This window comes from Hypanus sabinus, chromosome 5 (genome assembly GCF_030144855.1).
Source record: "Hypanus sabinus isolate sHypSab1 chromosome 5, sHypSab1.hap1, whole genome shotgun sequence".
Classification (NCBI taxonomy): domain Eukaryota; kingdom Metazoa; phylum Chordata; class Chondrichthyes; order Myliobatiformes; family Dasyatidae; genus Hypanus; species Hypanus sabinus.
In genome coordinates, this window is record NC_082710.1 from 2,927,289 (window position 1) to 2,944,590 (window position 17,302).

Here is a 17,302-nt window from a genome sequence, read left to right on the forward strand (position 1 = left end):
GCTTTTGAACAGACTTTGTCCAGGTATATCTATTGAGTGTAATGCCTTCTCAGTTTTTATATGTAATGTTGAATTTCTTCAGGGTGATTTTGATGTTATCTTTGAAGTATTCCTTTGCCCACCAGGAACTCGCTGACCTCCCTTCAATTGGAAATAAAGGATCTGTCTAGGGAGACATGAGTTAAGCATCCAGATAGCATAGGTGAAAAGGGTAGGGTTTATTAAATCATGTTAGAATAAACTGGCTGGAGTAATCATTCAATAACAAATTTATTATTATAGAATTTTTTTTATATTGACCTAGTAAAATATTTGTTAATTTGTGAGTGACAGTGGCCCAAATAGGAGGAAATATTTTAGGCAATGTTTCAGTTAGCTCTTCAAATCAGTGTACAAAATAGAAGTATTGAGCCTACATTTTAGTAGGCTTTGTATGGCCATTGCCCTTCAGACTGTATCTAACATAACTACCAAGTTCAAGTTTGCACAAGTCATTTTCTAAAACATCATGTAGCTGTTAGTCAAAGGCTGCAGGATAGCTTGGCACTGTATATTCCATTAAAATTGGGCTTTCTCACTTGCTGACTGAAATCTAAAGGTGACCTAATGAAGGAGACTGTTTTTAGCTCCTGTGAGAAAAGGTAACTCCTACAGTTCTTACTGTGAGATAGAGTCCTAGAGCAGCATTATTTCATTTTATTTATTTAGCAATAGAACACAGACAAAGTTCTTTCAGTCCTTCAAGCCACACTGCCGGAGCAACTCCAACAAACCCAATTAATCCTAACACAATCATTAAACAACTTACAATGACCAATTAACCTTGTGGTAGGCCTTTGGACTGTGGGAGGAAACTGGAGCACCTAGAAAAACCCATGCACTCCATCAGGTCCAGACTTCTTACTGAATGGCTCTGAACTTCAGAATTGTCAAAACACGCCAACCACGATGCTACCATTATGTTTTCTAAAAAGTATGAAAAGAAGTTTTCACATACGATTAACTAAAGCTAATGGCTAGGATTTTTGCTGCTGGTTGAGAGAGCTGAACTTCTGCATTGGTATGTATCTGTATGTAAAGCAGAGCTTCTCTACTTTGAAATCTCTACCACCATGTAAGCCACTGGAGTCTGGGATGCTGAGGGCCAGCAATGCAGGCTTCTCCACGCCCAGTAAAAGGGTGTGATGGGATATGGGCTGATTGTGGGTGGTGAGCCTGTGCCAGCAGGATATGCCACACTGAAACAGGTAATAGTCTGTTTATTTTTGTTAAGTACTGTGTGTTACTGTCATCATATTCTCTGTCATAAAAAATACAAGAAACAGTGACAAATTCCTATTTTAGTTTTATAAAGCAATAAATTTTGAATGTTACAGACAATGATATTGAATAAAAATACCCTGTTCAAAGAATTAAACACCTGGGGCATATGAAAATTAAAAAAAAAAGTGAATATGTACTGAATTGATTCAGTCTTGCTTATCTACAGTACCAGTTAAACCATACAGGCATAGACTCTTCGTGACATAAAAGAAAACTGTCACAGATTGCATTTCTGTATGTTGACCTACTTGACATAAACCCGTCACGTAAACTTCTGATCATTCATATGTTATACATTTCCTTCCTTTCACTCCTTATCCAATATCTTGCTCATTTTCGAAGGTGGAATTTTTGTACTTATTAAAACATTGTAATAAGCTGCAGGCTATAAAAGTAAATTACGTTTTCTCTCTTTTTCTCATGATTGAAGTACTAGTTTTTTTAAAGAATATCAATGACATAGAAACCACGTACAAATGTGTTTCATAGATTTTTCAAAGTGCTCTTCACGTATTGAAAGTTAATAAAGTTGGGCAGAATTAAAAATTGATTATCGTATTATTATGATATATCAAAGTGGTGACAAAATTATCCAGCTGATGTACAAATTATTTTCTTTGCATTATAGGCAAGTATTCCTGAAATGAATAGCTACCCCTCTGAAAATTGTTCCTGATTGACACAATATAATCCGCATAACAAAACAACTGCCATTTGTAAAGCTGCCTTAACGTACCAAAGGATCCTAGAAGAGTTAAATTATTGCTAAGCCCCATCAGGAGTTTGTAAGGAAAGTAACTTAACAACTTAGTAAATGTGGCAGGAAAACTCAAAGAAGGAAAGAGACTTTCAGAAGTTAAGGTCTAAATAGGTTAGATTTCCATGTTCTTATTGAACTGGAAATCAAATTGTATTTACTTGATATATTGCAGAACTATAAATAAATATGTTTGTCTTTTAACTTTTTTGTATACAACATGAAACTTGTAGCAATAATGGCAGTTTTGTAATTGTAAATGTGCTTTGTACTTGTTCAGGTCAATTTATAGCCATTGTATTCAGAATATTGAATTGTCAGATAAAAGAGTAAATAGATTTCCTATCTCTTGCCACATTTTACAGGAATCACACAGGTCAAGTTGAAAACTGATTTAAATGACAATTATATTTGTTAGTGTGTGTTAACTGTAACTTTTTTATTGTACAAAACTGTACAATAAAATTATACAAAGCTTTTCTGACATCGGGCTGGAATCAGTTCTTTTATTTTGATGTCTTTCTATCCCAACATGTATAGCCTTCGCATTTTGTTAATTTTTAAGTGTCCATCACCTTGCTTTTAAATTAACTAGATTGCAATATTCCCCCCACTAGGGGGTATCAAAACCTTTTGCAGCAGAAAAGAAGAATAACAAGTCTTCTTGAAAACAATTTTTTGGAGGCACTTCATGCCGCCAGATGTCGCAAAGCTATTATTTGAGGAATGCTGAAACAAAGATTGTATACATATGCAAAGTACACTGTTGTTTCTCTATAAAAATGCAAAGGACTTAACAGATCATTGAGCTGCCCAGCAATTAGAAAATGTTTAGATATAGACCAGTTTGATTAAAAAGTCCAAGTAACTACAGCTGCTATCTCCTTCCGTCATTATATCACCTGCATTAGAATTTTAGTTTGGTTTATAGTTTCATGTGTTTTTTCCTAGAGATTTAAATGTTTAGTTATTAATGTTTAAATGCAAATTTTAACTGTTAAACAGCATAATCAATTTGAATAAATTCTTCACGGGCTTCCACCTGGTTGCAGTTATCAATTATAACTGTCATTTCGATGACAAACTCTACCATCTTCATCAGGGATGGCAAAGTTTGTCATCGAAATGTCAGCTATAATCGATACTTGCACCCGGCTGGAAGCCTGAGAAGAGGTTATTTGTCATGTACACTGGGAAAGCACCAGATCCTTTTGCAGCATAACCAATATCTCTCATGATCCTCCTGGCATTTCATAACATAAATGATTATCCAAGTAACAAGATAGTATTCAATGAATTAGCATGATTTGTTTCTCAAATATCCAGTTAATCTTCCGGATATAGTAGGGGACCGAGGGTCTATTGAGATGGAGGAACTGAGGGAAATACATGTTAGTAGGGAAATGGTGTTAGGTAAATTGAAGGGATTAAAGGCAGATAAATCCCCAGGGCCAGATGGTCTGCATCCCAGAGTGCTTAAGAAAGTAGCCCAAGAAATAGTAGATGCATTAGTGATAATTTTTCAAAACTCCTTGGATTCTGGATTAGTTCCTGAGGATTGGAGGGTGGCTAATGTAACCCCACTTTTTAAAAAAGGAGGGAGAGAAAAACTGGGGAACTATAGACCGGTTAGTCTGACATCAGTGATGGGGAAAATGCTAGAGTCGGTTATTAAAGATGTGATAACAGCACATTTGGAAAGAGCTGAAATCATTGGACAAAGTCAGCATGGATTTGTGAAAGGAAGATCATGTCTGATGAATCTTATAGAATTTTTTGAAGATGTAACTAGTAGAGTGGATAGGGGAGAGCCAGTGGATGTGGTATATTTAGATTTTCAAAAGGCTTTTGTCAAGGTCCCACACAGGAGATTAGTGTACAAACTTAAAGCACACAGTATTGGGGGTATGGTATTGATGTGGATAGAGAATTGGTTGGCAGACAGGAAGCAAAGAGTGGGAGTAAACGGGACCTTTTCAGAATGGCAGGCAGTGACTAGTGGGGTACCGCAAGGCTCAGTGCTGGGACCCCAGTTGCTTACAGTATATATTAATGATTTAGACGAGGGAATTAAATGCAGCATCTCCAAGTTTGCGGATGACACGAAGCTGGGCGGCGGTGTTAGCTGTGAGGAGGATGCTAAGAGGATGCAGGGTGACTTGGATAGGCTAGGTGAGTGGGCAAATTCATGGCAGATGCAATTTAATATGGGTAAGTGTGAAGTTATCTACTTTGGTTGCAAGAACAGGAAAACAGATTATTATCTGAATGGTGGCCGATTAAAAAAAGGGGAGGTGCAACAAGACCTGGGTGTCATTGTACACCAGTCATTGAAAGTGGGCATTCAGGTACAGCAGTCGGTGAAAAAGGCAAATGGTATGTTGGCATTCATAGCAAAAGGATTTGAGTACAGGAGCAAGGAGGTTCTACTGCAATTGTACAAATCCTTGGTGAGACCGCACCTAGAGTATTGTGTGCAGTTTTGGTCCCCTAATCTGAGGAAAGACATTCTTGCCATAGAGGAAGTACAGAGAAGGTTCACCAGATTGATTCCTGGGATGGCAGGACTTTCATATGAAGAGAGACTGGATCAACTAGGTTTATACTCACTGGAATTTAGAAGATTGAGGGGGGATCTTATTAAAACGTATAAAATTCTAAAGGGATTGGACAGGCTAGACGCAGGAAGATTGTTTCCGATGTTGGGGAAGTTTAGAACGAGGGGTCACAGTTTAAGGATAAAGGGGAAGCCTTTTAGGACCGAGATGAGGAAAAACTTCTTCACACAGAGAGTGGTGAATCTGTGGAATTCTCTGCCACAGGAAACAATTGAGGCCGGTTCATTGGCCATATTTAAGAGGAAGTTAGATATGGCCCTTGTGGCTAAAGGGATGAGGGGGTATGGAGAGAAAGCAGGTACAGGGTTTTGAGTTGGATGATCAGCCATGATCATACTGAATGGTGGTGCAGGCTCAAAGGGCCAAATGGCCTACTCCTGCACCTATTTTCTATGTTTCTGTGTTTCTAATAGCAGATTGCCAGAATTGCCAGTGTGTCAGGGGGCAGAAGTGAGTGCCATCGCTATAACTAGAGACAAGCTGCTTGTGAAGCTGAAAGGTCTGAAAGTAGGTAAGTCATCTGGCCCAGATGGAGTACTCCCCAAGGTTCTGAAAGAGGTCACTGAAGAGGTTGTGTGGACATGAGTAATGTTCTTTCAAGGATCACTAGATTCTGACATGGTTCTGGAGGACTGGAACATTGCAAATGTCACTCCATTCTTTAAGAAAGGAAATAATAGGCCAGTTACACTGACTTCAGTGATTGAAAGATGTGGGATTATTAAGGATAAGTTTTTGGGGTACTTGGAGGCACATGACATAGCTGAATGTCCAAGGTTACACATCGCAGTGGGGGGGATAGGAAGGTAGGCATTGGAGGTGGCATGGCTTTGCTGGTATAGAATGGCATCAAATCAGTAGAAAGATATGACATAAGATCAGAAGATGTTGAATCCTTGTGGGTTGAGTTAAGAAACTGCAAGGGTAAAAGGACCCTGATGGCAGTTATATACAGGCCTCCCAATTGTAGCTGGAATGTGGACCACAGATTACAATGGAAGATAGAAAAGACATGTCAAAATGGCAATGTTATGATAGTCATGGGAGATTTCAACATGCATAATGATTGGGAACATCAAGCTGGTAATGGATCTCAAGAGATTGAGTTTGTTGAATGCCTACGAGATAGCTTTTTGGAGTAGTTTGTCATTAGTCTGCTAGGGGATCAGCTATACTGGTTTGCATGTTATGTAATAAACTGGAGGTGATTAGGAAGCCTAATGTAAAAGAACCCTAAGGAGGCAGTGATCTCAGTATGATTGCGCTCAATTGATGGGGAGAAAGTAAAGTCTGATGTAATAGTATTTCAGAGGAGTAAAGGAAATTTCAGTGGTATGAGAGAGGAGTTGGCCAAAGTAAATTGGAAGAAGATGATGGCATGGATGACAGCAGAGCTGGAAAGGCACAAGTGTCTGGGAAAAATGAGGAAGGTGCAAGATAGATGTATTTCAAAAACAAAGAAATACTCAAATGGAAAAATAGTACAACCGTGTCTGACAAGCAAAATCAAAGCGATTATAAAAGCAAATGAGAAGGCAGACAACAAAGCAGAAATTAGGAGAAGATAGAGGTTTGAAAAGTTTTTAAAAACCTACAGAGTGCAACTAAATGAATCATTTGGAGGCAAAAGATGAAATATGAAAGCAAGCTAGCAAACAATATCAAAGTGGATAGAAAAAGCTTTTCCAAGTACATAAGAAATAAAAGAGAGTTTAGAGTGGATTTTGGACTACAGAAAATGAGGCCAGAGGAACAATAATGGGACAATGAGATGGCATATGAACTAATTGAGTATTTTGCATCAGTCTTCACTGTGGAAAACACGAGCAGTGTGCCACATTCTGAATGGTGTGAGGGAAGTGAAGTGAGTGTAGTTATTATTATAAGGGAGAAGGTGCTCAAAAAGATGAAAGATCTAAGGGTACATAAGTCACCTGGGCCAGATGAACTGCACCCCAGGGTTCTGAAAGAGTTAGCATTAGAGATTGTGATGGTATTAGAAAGGATCTTTCAAAAATTGCAAATGTCACTCCACTCTTTGAGAAAGGAGGAAGGCAGCAGAAAGAAAATTATAGACCAGTTAGCTTGACCTCAGTGGTTGGGAAGATGTTGGAGTCAAATTTAAGGATGAAGTTAGGAAGTACATGTGACACAGGACAAGTCAACATGGTTTCCTTCAGGGAAAATCTTGTCTGAAGAACCTGTTAGAACTCTTTGAGGATAAGACATGTTAGATAGATAAAAGGGATGCAGTGGATGTTATATATTTAGACTTCCAGAAGGCCTTTGACAAAATGCCACACATGAGGCTGCTTTTTCGAGCATTGACTGATTGGTAAGAGGCAGTGAGTGGGAATAAAAGTATCCTTTTCTGGTTGCCTGCAGGGGTTGGTGTGGGGACTACTTCTTTTTATGCTGTCTATCAATGATTTAGATGCTGGAATAGATGGCTTTGTTGCCAAGTTTGCAGATGATATGAAGGTTGGTGGAGGGGCAGGTAGCGTTGAGGAAACAGGTAGGCTGCAGAAGGACTTAAGCAAATTAGGAGAATGGGCAGGAAAGTGACAAATGAAATACAATGTTGGAATATGCAGGGTTATGCAGTTCAGTAGTAGAAATAAATTTGAAGACTATTTTCTAAACGGGGAGAAAATCCAAAAATCTGAGATGCAAAGGGACTTGGGAGTCCTTGTGCAGACATCCTAAATGTTAACCTACAGGTAGTGTCGGTGGTGAGGAAGACAAATATAATGTTAGCATTCATTTCAAGAGGCTTGGAATACAAGAGCAGGGATGTGATGCTGAGGCTTTAAGGGCATTGGTGAGGAGTCACCTTGAGTATTGTGAGCAGATTTGGGCTTCTTATCTAAGAAAAGATGTGTTAGCATTAGGGAAAGTTCTGTGGAAGTTCACAAGGATGCTTCCAGGAATGAAATGGTTATCATACTAGGAACATTTGAAAGCTCTGGTTCTGTACATACTGGAACGTTTGATAGCTCTAAATCTGTACTCACCCATAATCCTGATTGAGAAGTTGCAGAACCTGAGCCTCTGTACTTGGATTCTTGACTTCCTAACCAGGAGACCACAATAGGTGCGGATTGGTGATAACATACCCTCCTCGCTGATGATCAACACTGGTGCACCTCAAGGGTGTGTGCTTAGCCCACTGCTCTACTCTCTATATACACATGACTGTGTGACAAGGCATAGCTCAAGTAGCACCTGTAAATTTACTAATGATACAACAATTGTTGGTAGAATCTCAAATAGTGACGAGAGGGTGTACAGGAGTGAGATATGCCAACTAGTGGAGTGGACACGCAGCAACAAACTGGCACACAACATCAGTAAGATGAAAGAGCTAATTGGGGACTTCAGGAAAGGTAAGACAAAGGAACACATACCAATCCTCATAGAGGGATCAGTAGTGGAGAGAGTGAACAGTTCCAAGTTCCTGGGTGTCTAGATCTCTGAGGATCTAACCTGGTCCCAACATATCGATGCAGTTATAAAGAAGGCTAGTCAGCAGCTATACTTCATCAGGAGTTTGAAGAGATTTGGCATGTCAACAAACACTCAAAAATTTCTGTACCGTGGAGAGCATTCTGACAAGCTGCATCACTGTATGATATGGGGGGGGGGGCAGTTACTACACAGGACTGAAAGAAGCTGCAGAGGGTTGTAAATCTATTCGGCTCCATCTTGGGTTCTAGCCTACAAATTACCCAAGACATCTTCAAGGGAGTGGTGTCTCAGAAAGGCAGCATCCATTATTAAGAAGTTCCAGCACCCAGAGCATGCACTTTTCTCACTGTTACTATCAGGGAGGAGGTACAGAAGCATGAAGACACACACTCAGCGATCCTAAATGGACATTGAACCCTTGGACACTACCTCACTTTTTAATATATACAGTATTTCTGTTTTTTGCACTATTTTTAACATACTCAATATTTGTATACTTAATTAGTATTACTTTTCTTATTTTTTTTCTTCTATATTTTGTATTGAACTGCTGCTGTTAAGTTAACAAATTTCATGTCATATGCAGGTGATAATAAACCTGATTCGGATTCAGATTCTGATTCTGAATTTAGAAGGATGAGGGGGGATCTCATTGAAATTTTTCGAATGTTGAAAGGCCTAGACAGAATGAATGTGGAAATGATGGGGGAGTCTAGGATAAGAAGGCACAGCCTCAGGATAGAGGGGCATCCATTTAAAGCAGAGATATGGAGAATTTCTTTAGCCAGATGGTGGTGAATATGTGGAACTTGTTACCACAGAGGAGATTTTGTGGAGGCCAGGTCTTTAGGTGTATTTAAGGCAGAGCTTGATAGGCTCTTGATTGGACACGGCATCAAAGGTTTCAGGGAGTAGGCCAGGAAGTGGGGCTGAGGAGGGGAAAAAAAGGAACAGACATGATTGAATGGCCAAATTCTGCTCCTATGTCTTATGGTCTTATGACAAAATAGGCCAAGTCAGCATGGTTTCGTGAACAGAAAATCTTGCCTGACAAATCTATTGGAATTCTTTAAGGAAATAACAGGCAGGATCGACAAACCATAGTCAGTGGATGTTGTTTATTTGGATTTTCAGAAGGCCTTTGACAAGATGCCACATATGAAGCTGTTTAACAAGATATGGTCCCATGGTATTACAGGAAAGGTACTGGCATGGATAGAAGATTGGCTGGCTGGCAGGGGGCAAAGAGTCAGAATAAAGAGAGTATTAGCTGTTGGCTGCCAGTGACAGGGATCTGCGTTGGGGCACTTTTTTCACGTTATATGTTAATAACGCGTGAACAAATTGATGGCTTTGAGACCAAGTTTGTGGATGATACAAAGATAGGTGGAGGGGCAGGAAGTGTTGAGGAAGCAGGGTGTCTACAGAAGGGCTTCTGGGGAAATAGGTAAAGAAGTGGTAGATGGAATAAAGAATAGAGAAGTGCATGGTCAGGCACTTTGGTAGAAGAAATAAGGGTGTGGACTTTTTTCTTTAAATGAAGAGAACTTTAAAATATCAGAGGTAAAAAGAGACTTGGGAGTCCTTGTGCAGGACTCCCTAAACGTTAACTTGCAGTTTGAGTTGGTTGTAAGGAAAGTAAATTTAATGTTAGCATTCATTTCAAGAGGATTAGAATACAAAACAAGGATGTAATGCTTATGCTTTATAAGTCATTGTTCATAATCAGGTTTAATTTAACTATTTAATATATATATATATATATATTACAAAATGTGTTGTCTTTGCAGCAGCAGTACAACATAGTGCAAACTAACAGAAAAAATGTGAATAACAGTAAGTATATATAGTGATCAAGGGTTTAATGTCCATTCAGAAATCAGATGGCAATGGGGAAGAAACTGTTCCTGAATCCTTGAGTGTGTGCCTTCAGGCTTCTGTACCTCCTTCCTGATTGTAGCAAATAGAACAAGGCATGACTTAGATGATGGGGGTGCTTTATGATGGATGCCACCTTTTTAAGGCATCGCTTCTTGAAGATGTACTGGATACTGTGGAGGCTAGTGCCCATGATGGAGCTGACTAAGTTTACAACTCTCTGCAGCTTATTTTGATCCTGTGTAGGTGCTCCCCTCGTCACCCCTCCCCCTCTCATACGAGAGATCATAAAATGATACATCTGTAGAAATATGTGAGTGTCTTTGATAACATACCAAATCTACTCAAAACTCTTAATGAAATTAGGAGTTTACTACTTGGTTGCCATCTTTCTAGCTGTATCGATATGTTGGGTCCTGATAGATCCTCAGAGATATTGACACCCAGGAACTTGAAATTTCTCACCCTTTCCTCTGCTGAACCCTCGTCTTACCCTTTCTGAAGTCCACAACAGTCCTTTGGTCTTACTGGTGTTGAGTGATACCACTCAGCTAGCTAATATACCTCACTCCTGTATGCCCTCTTGTCACTATTTGAAATTCTGCCAATAATAGTTGTGTCATCAGCAAATTTATGGATGACATTTGAGCTGTGCCTAACCACACAGTTATGGGTCTAGAGAGAGTGGAGCAGTGGGCTAACCACACATCCCTGAGGTGTGCCGGTGTTGACTGTCACTGAGGTGGAGACGTTATGTCTGATCTGCACGGACTCAGGTCTTCTGATTTTAAAAATGGAGGATCCATTGCAGAGGGAGGTACAGAGGGCCAGGTTCTGGAGATTTTTGATTGGAACTGTAGGAATGATTGCACTTGGAGTATTGTGATCAGTTTTAGGCCTCTTATCTAAGATAGGATGCTCTGGTATTGGTTAGGGTCTAAAGGGGATTCACGAGAATGATCACAGGAATGAAAGGGTTAGTATATGAGGAGCGTTTGATTGCTCTGGGCCTGGAGTTCAGAAGAATCAGGGGGATCTCATTGAAACTTCACTAAGGCCTTTGATAAGGTCCCACATGGGAGGTTAGTTAGGAAGAATCTGTCACTAGGTATACATGGAGAGGTGGTAAATTGGATTAGACATTGGCTCAATGGAAGAAGCCAGAGAGTGGTAGTGGAGGATTGCTACTCTGAGTGGAGGCCTGTGACTAGTGGTGTGCCACAGGGATCAGTGCTGGGTCCATTATTATTTAACATCTATATCAATGGTCTGGATGATAATGTGGCAAATTGGATCAGTAAATTTGCTGATGATACAAAGATTGGAGGTGTAGTGGACAGTGAGGAAGGTTTTTAAAACCTGCAGAGGGATTTAGACTAGTTGGAGGAGTAGGCTGAAAAATGACAGATGGAGTTTAATGCAGACAAGTGTAAGGTATTGCACTTCGGAAGATCAAACCAAGGTAGACCATACAAGGTAAGTGGTAGGACACTGAGGAGTGCAGTAGAACAGAGGGATCTGGGAGTACAGATACATAATTCCCTAAAAGTGGCGTCACAGGTAGATAGGGTTGTAAAGAGAGCTTTTGGTACATTGGCCTTTATAAATCAAAGTATTGAGTATAAGAGTTGGAATGTAATGGTGAGGTTGTATAAGACATTGGTGAGACCGAATTTGGAGTATTGTGTGCAGTTCTGGTCACCTAATTACAGGAAGGATATTAATAAGGTTGAAAGAGTGCAGAGAAGGTTTATAAGGATGCTGCCGGGACTTGAGAAACTGAGTTACAGAGAAAGGTTGAATTGGTTAGGACTTTATTCCCTGGAGCGTGGAAGAATGAGGGGAGATTTGATAGAGGTATATAAAATTATGATGGGTATAGATAGAGTGATTGCAAGCAGGCTTTTTCCACTGAGGTCAGGGGAGAAAAAAACCAGAGGTCATGGGTTAAGGGTGAAGGGGGAAAAGTTTAAAGGGAACATTGGGGGGCTTCTTCACGCAGAGAGTGGTGGGAGTGTGGAATGGGCTGCCAGATGAAGTGGTGAATGTGGCTCATTTTTGACATTTAAGAAAACTTGGACAGGTATATGGATGAGAGGTGTTTGGAGGGATATGGGCCAGGTGCAGGTCAGTGGGACTAGGCAGAAAAATGGTTCGACACAACCCAGAAGGGCCAGAAGGCCTGTTTCTGTACTGTAATGTTCTATGGAAACTGATCGAATATTGGAAGGTTTAGATAGAGTGGATGTGGAGAGGATGTTTCCTATATTGCAGGGATGGACGGGACCAGAGGGCACAGCCTCAGAACTCAATATCCATTTAGAACAGAGATGATGAAAATTTTCTTTAGCCAGAGTGTGGTAAATCTGTGGGATTCATTGCCATAGATAGTAGGCCAAGTCAATGGGTATATTTAAAGAGAAAGTTGATAGGTTCTTCATTAGTCAAGGTATCAAAGGTTGCAGGGAGAAGGCAGGAGAATAAGGTTGAGAGGGATAATAAATCATCCAAGATGAAATGGCGGAGCAGAATCGATGCGCCAATTTCTGTTCCTATATTTTATGGATTTTGGCTTATTTCAACAAATTGTAGTAACTTATGTTAGTGTGGTCTGTTTATGTTGATATCAAAACAGAAATGTCATAGCACAGAATATATTAATCTGATCTCATTTACTTTCAAGTGAAGTAATCCAGAAATTGCCTTGAACCTTTCTGTGTTAGTAAATTATCACCTGCTGATTTTACACTTGTAGCTCCCTAATTCACCACTCTTTCATTTACTTTGGCTTTATTCTTTCCATCCATGTTATACCTCTCACACCCAGCATTTTTAAATGATATAAGTAACTGCAATTTAAATGTCTATTCTTTATGTCTACTTCATTTCCTTCCCTTGATGTATTAAACTTACAATCTTTCCTAACTACAATACTCAATTCAACAACATAATGTAAATTGTTTGGATTTCACAAACTGATTAATATATTTTTCTAAAATACTATAAAGAATGTAACCTGCCTTTGGATTGGACATCATTTTAAACAATGGTAAATGAAATTGGTTTCATTTTAATATGTATGCTTATGCTGGATTTAACAGTTAGAACTTTGTTTTAATCTTGACCTCTCAAAACCTTTTGGGCTTGCTTTTTAAATAAGTTTGTATATGTCACTCCATGTACTGGAGACACCTGTATATCAGCTAAAATGTCTATTAAATTGCAGCATTTGGAAGAACACATGATTTTAAAATCTGTATGCAAAACAAAAACAGAGGTAAATTTTCTTTTATTGAGGTCAGAATATTTTGTTGAGTTAAATGTCCAGATCTGTGAATTGAAGATTTTTTTTCATTCTGATGCTGTCACTATGTGAACAGTAGTTAAAAATATCTTTTTCTTTAGTTCTGTCAAACTGCAGTTTGATGAGGGAGCTGAAAAATATTTGCAATCAAAGTGAGAATGTTAAAATTTTACTGGAAATTCAGAATTGTAAGACTTGTTTTGGTTAGAAAGTTTGGTTACCTCAAAGACTGATGCAATGACTGATTGCTTAATCAAATTTAATAACTCCCCACCAGTGATGAACATCTTTAATGCACTTCCAGTGTATTGAAATGAAGTGTATGTTTAAATCCTTGTCCAAGACCTTCAACAAACTTCTCCATAAACTGAAAACTTTGCAACATGCACATTTCTAAAATGTCAGTTATATAAATATATGCTGCAGTCACTGTCAATGAAAATGATTATGAATGGACATTAAAAATTTAAAGATGTTCTTCATATACAAGTTTGATTTCCATTGTCTGCTTCTAATAAATTTATCCTTTGTGAAGAATTTTAGTAACAAAGTTAGATTAGAGAACCTTGGGTTGATCTCCTTGGAATAAATAAGTTTGAATGGACATTTGATAGATGTGTACAAAATCTTGATTGCTTTAAAGCAAATAGGGAGAAGATATTTTCATTAGTGGATGGCACAAGGATGAGGGGACAGAGACACTAAATGATAGGTCAAAGGCACAAGGCTCAGTGGCTCTTTATACGGCTTTAGACCACCTGGACAAAACAAACACCTATGTCAGGATGCTGTTCATCGACTATAGCTCAGCATTTAATACCATCATTCCCATAGTCCTCATTGAGAATTTGTAGATCATGAGCCTCTGTACCTCCCTCTGCAATTAGATCCTCAACTTCCTAAGTGGAAGACCACAATCTGTGCAGATTGGTGATAACATATCCTCCTCGCTGATGATCAACACTGGTGTACCTTAGGGGTGTGAGCTTAGCCCACTGCTCTACTCTCAATATACCCATGACTGTGTGGCTAGGTGGAGCTCAAATACCATCTATAAATTTGCTGATGATACAACCATTGTGAGATATACCTACTAGTGGAATGGTGTTGCAGCAACAACCTGGCACTTAACGTCAGTAAGACGAAAGAGCTGTTTGTGGATTTCAGGAAGGGTAAGACGAAGGAATACATACCAATCCTCATGGAGGGATCAGAAGTAGAGAGGGTGAGCAGCTTCAAGTTCCTGGGTGTGAAGATCTCTGAGGATCTAACCTGGTCCCAACATATCAATGCAGTTATAAAAAAGGCAAGGCAGAAGCTATAATTCATTAGGAGTTTGAAGGGGTTTGGTATGTCAACAAATACACTCAGATACTTCTACAGATGTACCATGGAGAGCATTCTGACAGGCTGCATCACTGTCTGTTTTTGGGGGGTGGGGGTTGGGGGTGCTACTACACAGGACCGAAAGGAGCTGCAGAGGGTTGTAAATTAAGTCGGCTCCATCTTGGGTACTAGCCTACAAAGTACCCAGGACATCTTCAAGGAGCGGTGTCTCAGAAGGGCAGCGTCCATTATTAAAGACCTCCAGCACCCAGGGCATTCCCTTTTCTCACTGTTACCATCAGGTAGGAGGTACAGAAACCTGAAGGCACACACTCAGCAATTCAGGAACAGCTTCTTCCCCTCCGCCATCTGATTTCTACCTGGATATTGAAGCTTTGGACACTACCTCACTTTTTTAATCTGTAGCATTTCTGTATTTTGCACAATTTTTAATCTATTCAATATATGCATACTCTAATTGATTTAGTTATATTATTATTTTGCTTTTTTTCTTCTATAACATTATATTGTATTACATTGAACTGCTGTTGCTAAGTTAACAAATTACAGGTCACATGCTGGTGATAATAAACCTGATTCTGATTCTGAGTAAATATTTAAGAATGCAAAAGCTGAAGGTATCAGAAATTCAATACTGTACAGGCAAAGCTGATGGAAACAGCTGATTACAGCCTCTCAGAAGGAAACTAGATGGACCTTGGTGTGATAATAATGAGTTCTCCCTCTAGGCGGAAAGATCAAGGGAATGGAAGTAATTGGATTACAGCATATACATTCTGCAGGCTAAATGGCCTCGTTCTATGCCATACTAATTCCATTCCTACTACCCATTTTCTGTGAGCAGACACACACTAACTTAATCCTTAGAGTAGGAGTTCCCAACCTTTTCATACCATGAACAAATGCAATTAGGCAAGGGTTCCATGGATTCCAGGTTGGGAACCTATGCCATAGAAGAAGCAATACATTTAGTTAAGCATCAAAGATCGCATGTCTTCCTTCTGTCCACCCTGCAACTGAAAACACCACCAAACCAATCTTCCTGTTCTAAAGACAGGGTCATTGATATCGGACAACAACACACCAGTCTTCCTGTTCTAATGACAGGGTCACTGATATTGGACAACGACACACCAGTCTTCCTGTTCTAATGACAGGGTCACTGATATTGGACAACAACACACCAGTCTTCCTGTTCTAATGACAGGGTCACTGATATTGGACAACAACACACCAGTCTTCCTGTTCTAATGACAGGGTCACTTATATTGGACAACGACACACCAGTCTTCCTGTTCTAATGACAGGGTCACTGATATTGGACAACAACACACCAGTCTTCCTGTTCTAATGACAGGGTCACTGATATTGGACAACAACACACCAGTCTTCCTGTTCTAATGACAGGGTCACTTATATTGGACAACGACACACCAGTCTTCCTGTTCTAAAGACAGGGTCACTGATAGCGGACAATGACACACCAGTCTTCCTGTTCTAATGACAGGGTCACTGATAGCAGACAATGACACACCAGTCTTCCTGTTCTAATGACAGGGTCACTGATATTGTACAATTACACACCAATCTTTCATTCTAATGACAGGGCCACTGATATTGTACATTGACACACCAATCTTCCAGTTCTAAACAGGGTCACTGATATTGTGCAATTGAAATCATATTTTTGTTCCTTTGTGTTTTTAAACAGTTAATTTTTTTTGTGAATTAGTTAATATTATGCAATTCATTATTGTAATTGGTTTAACATTTACCCTCTCCTCAAAAGCTACCCACCACCTCACATTTAAACCAGCACATATGAGTATTATGTTTTATAGTTTATTCTGAGTTTGATGTACTGTAAAGAATGTCAGATGATGGACTGTATATTTTTAGAAATTTCATTTAATATAAATTTTAATTTTTTTGCCATAACTAAATAAATCTATCTTGGTGTAGCACAAAAACAAGAGTATTAATGTTGACAATAATAATGTTCCATTTATAGTATCCATTGTTAGCATTAAGTAAAACAGTCTCTGCTGTGCTGCAAGAACATGCTCAGACCACAATTTCAAAAAAAAACTGTCTCCAAACATAATGATATCAGTTTTTTTTTCTTTTATTTCCCAGGCTAGCTATCCCTTGACCTTTCGGTGAAATTTCCCATCAATGTTGAATTTGGGAACAGTTGTGTTATTACTAGGGACTAGATTCAGTTGGTAAAATTCGCAAAGAACCCTTGCAGCCAGTTGACAGAGCGTGCTTTCATCATCTGTCTTCACTAAAATTAAATGCAAGGTTCAGAGGTGAAAGGCCAGTATCTAACTTCAACACCTCCCCCATTTTTCTCCTGTCTATTTTAGTATTTATTCAGAGTTGATGGTAATGAACAGATTCATAGACAGTTGTTTCATTACTCAGCAATTTGCTCTACTGAAATAAAATCGAGGATTCTCTACAACATTTAGCAAAAAAAATATGATCTATTTACTGAACTGTACTACAGCATTCATTTCTTCCAAGTCTTTTTATCTTCTGAGTTTTCTAGACACTCACTTTTCCAGTACAATATAGCCAATTCTAATTTATTGCTGAAATGCT

The 17,302-nt window shown here is 39.1% G+C and overlaps 1 protein-coding gene across 4 annotated transcripts in view; it reads left to right on the forward strand.

The window, feature by feature from the left end:
- The window catches only part of kiaa0825 (KIAA0825 ortholog), a 341,406-nt gene that overhangs the window by 170,682 nt on the left and 153,422 nt on the right, over positions 1–17,302 (forward strand). Inside the window, exon 20 of one of the 4 annotated variants that reach the window (XM_059969306.1) lies at positions 1,952–2,976. The exons of the other annotated variants lie outside the window; for them this stretch is intronic. Coding sequence (XP_059825289.1) covers positions 1,952–1,970 — 19 coding nt within the window. The 3' untranslated portion in view covers positions 1,971–2,976. Of the gene's footprint in view, positions 1–1,951; positions 2,977–17,302 lie in introns of those variants that run through there. 4 annotated transcript variants of the gene reach the window in all.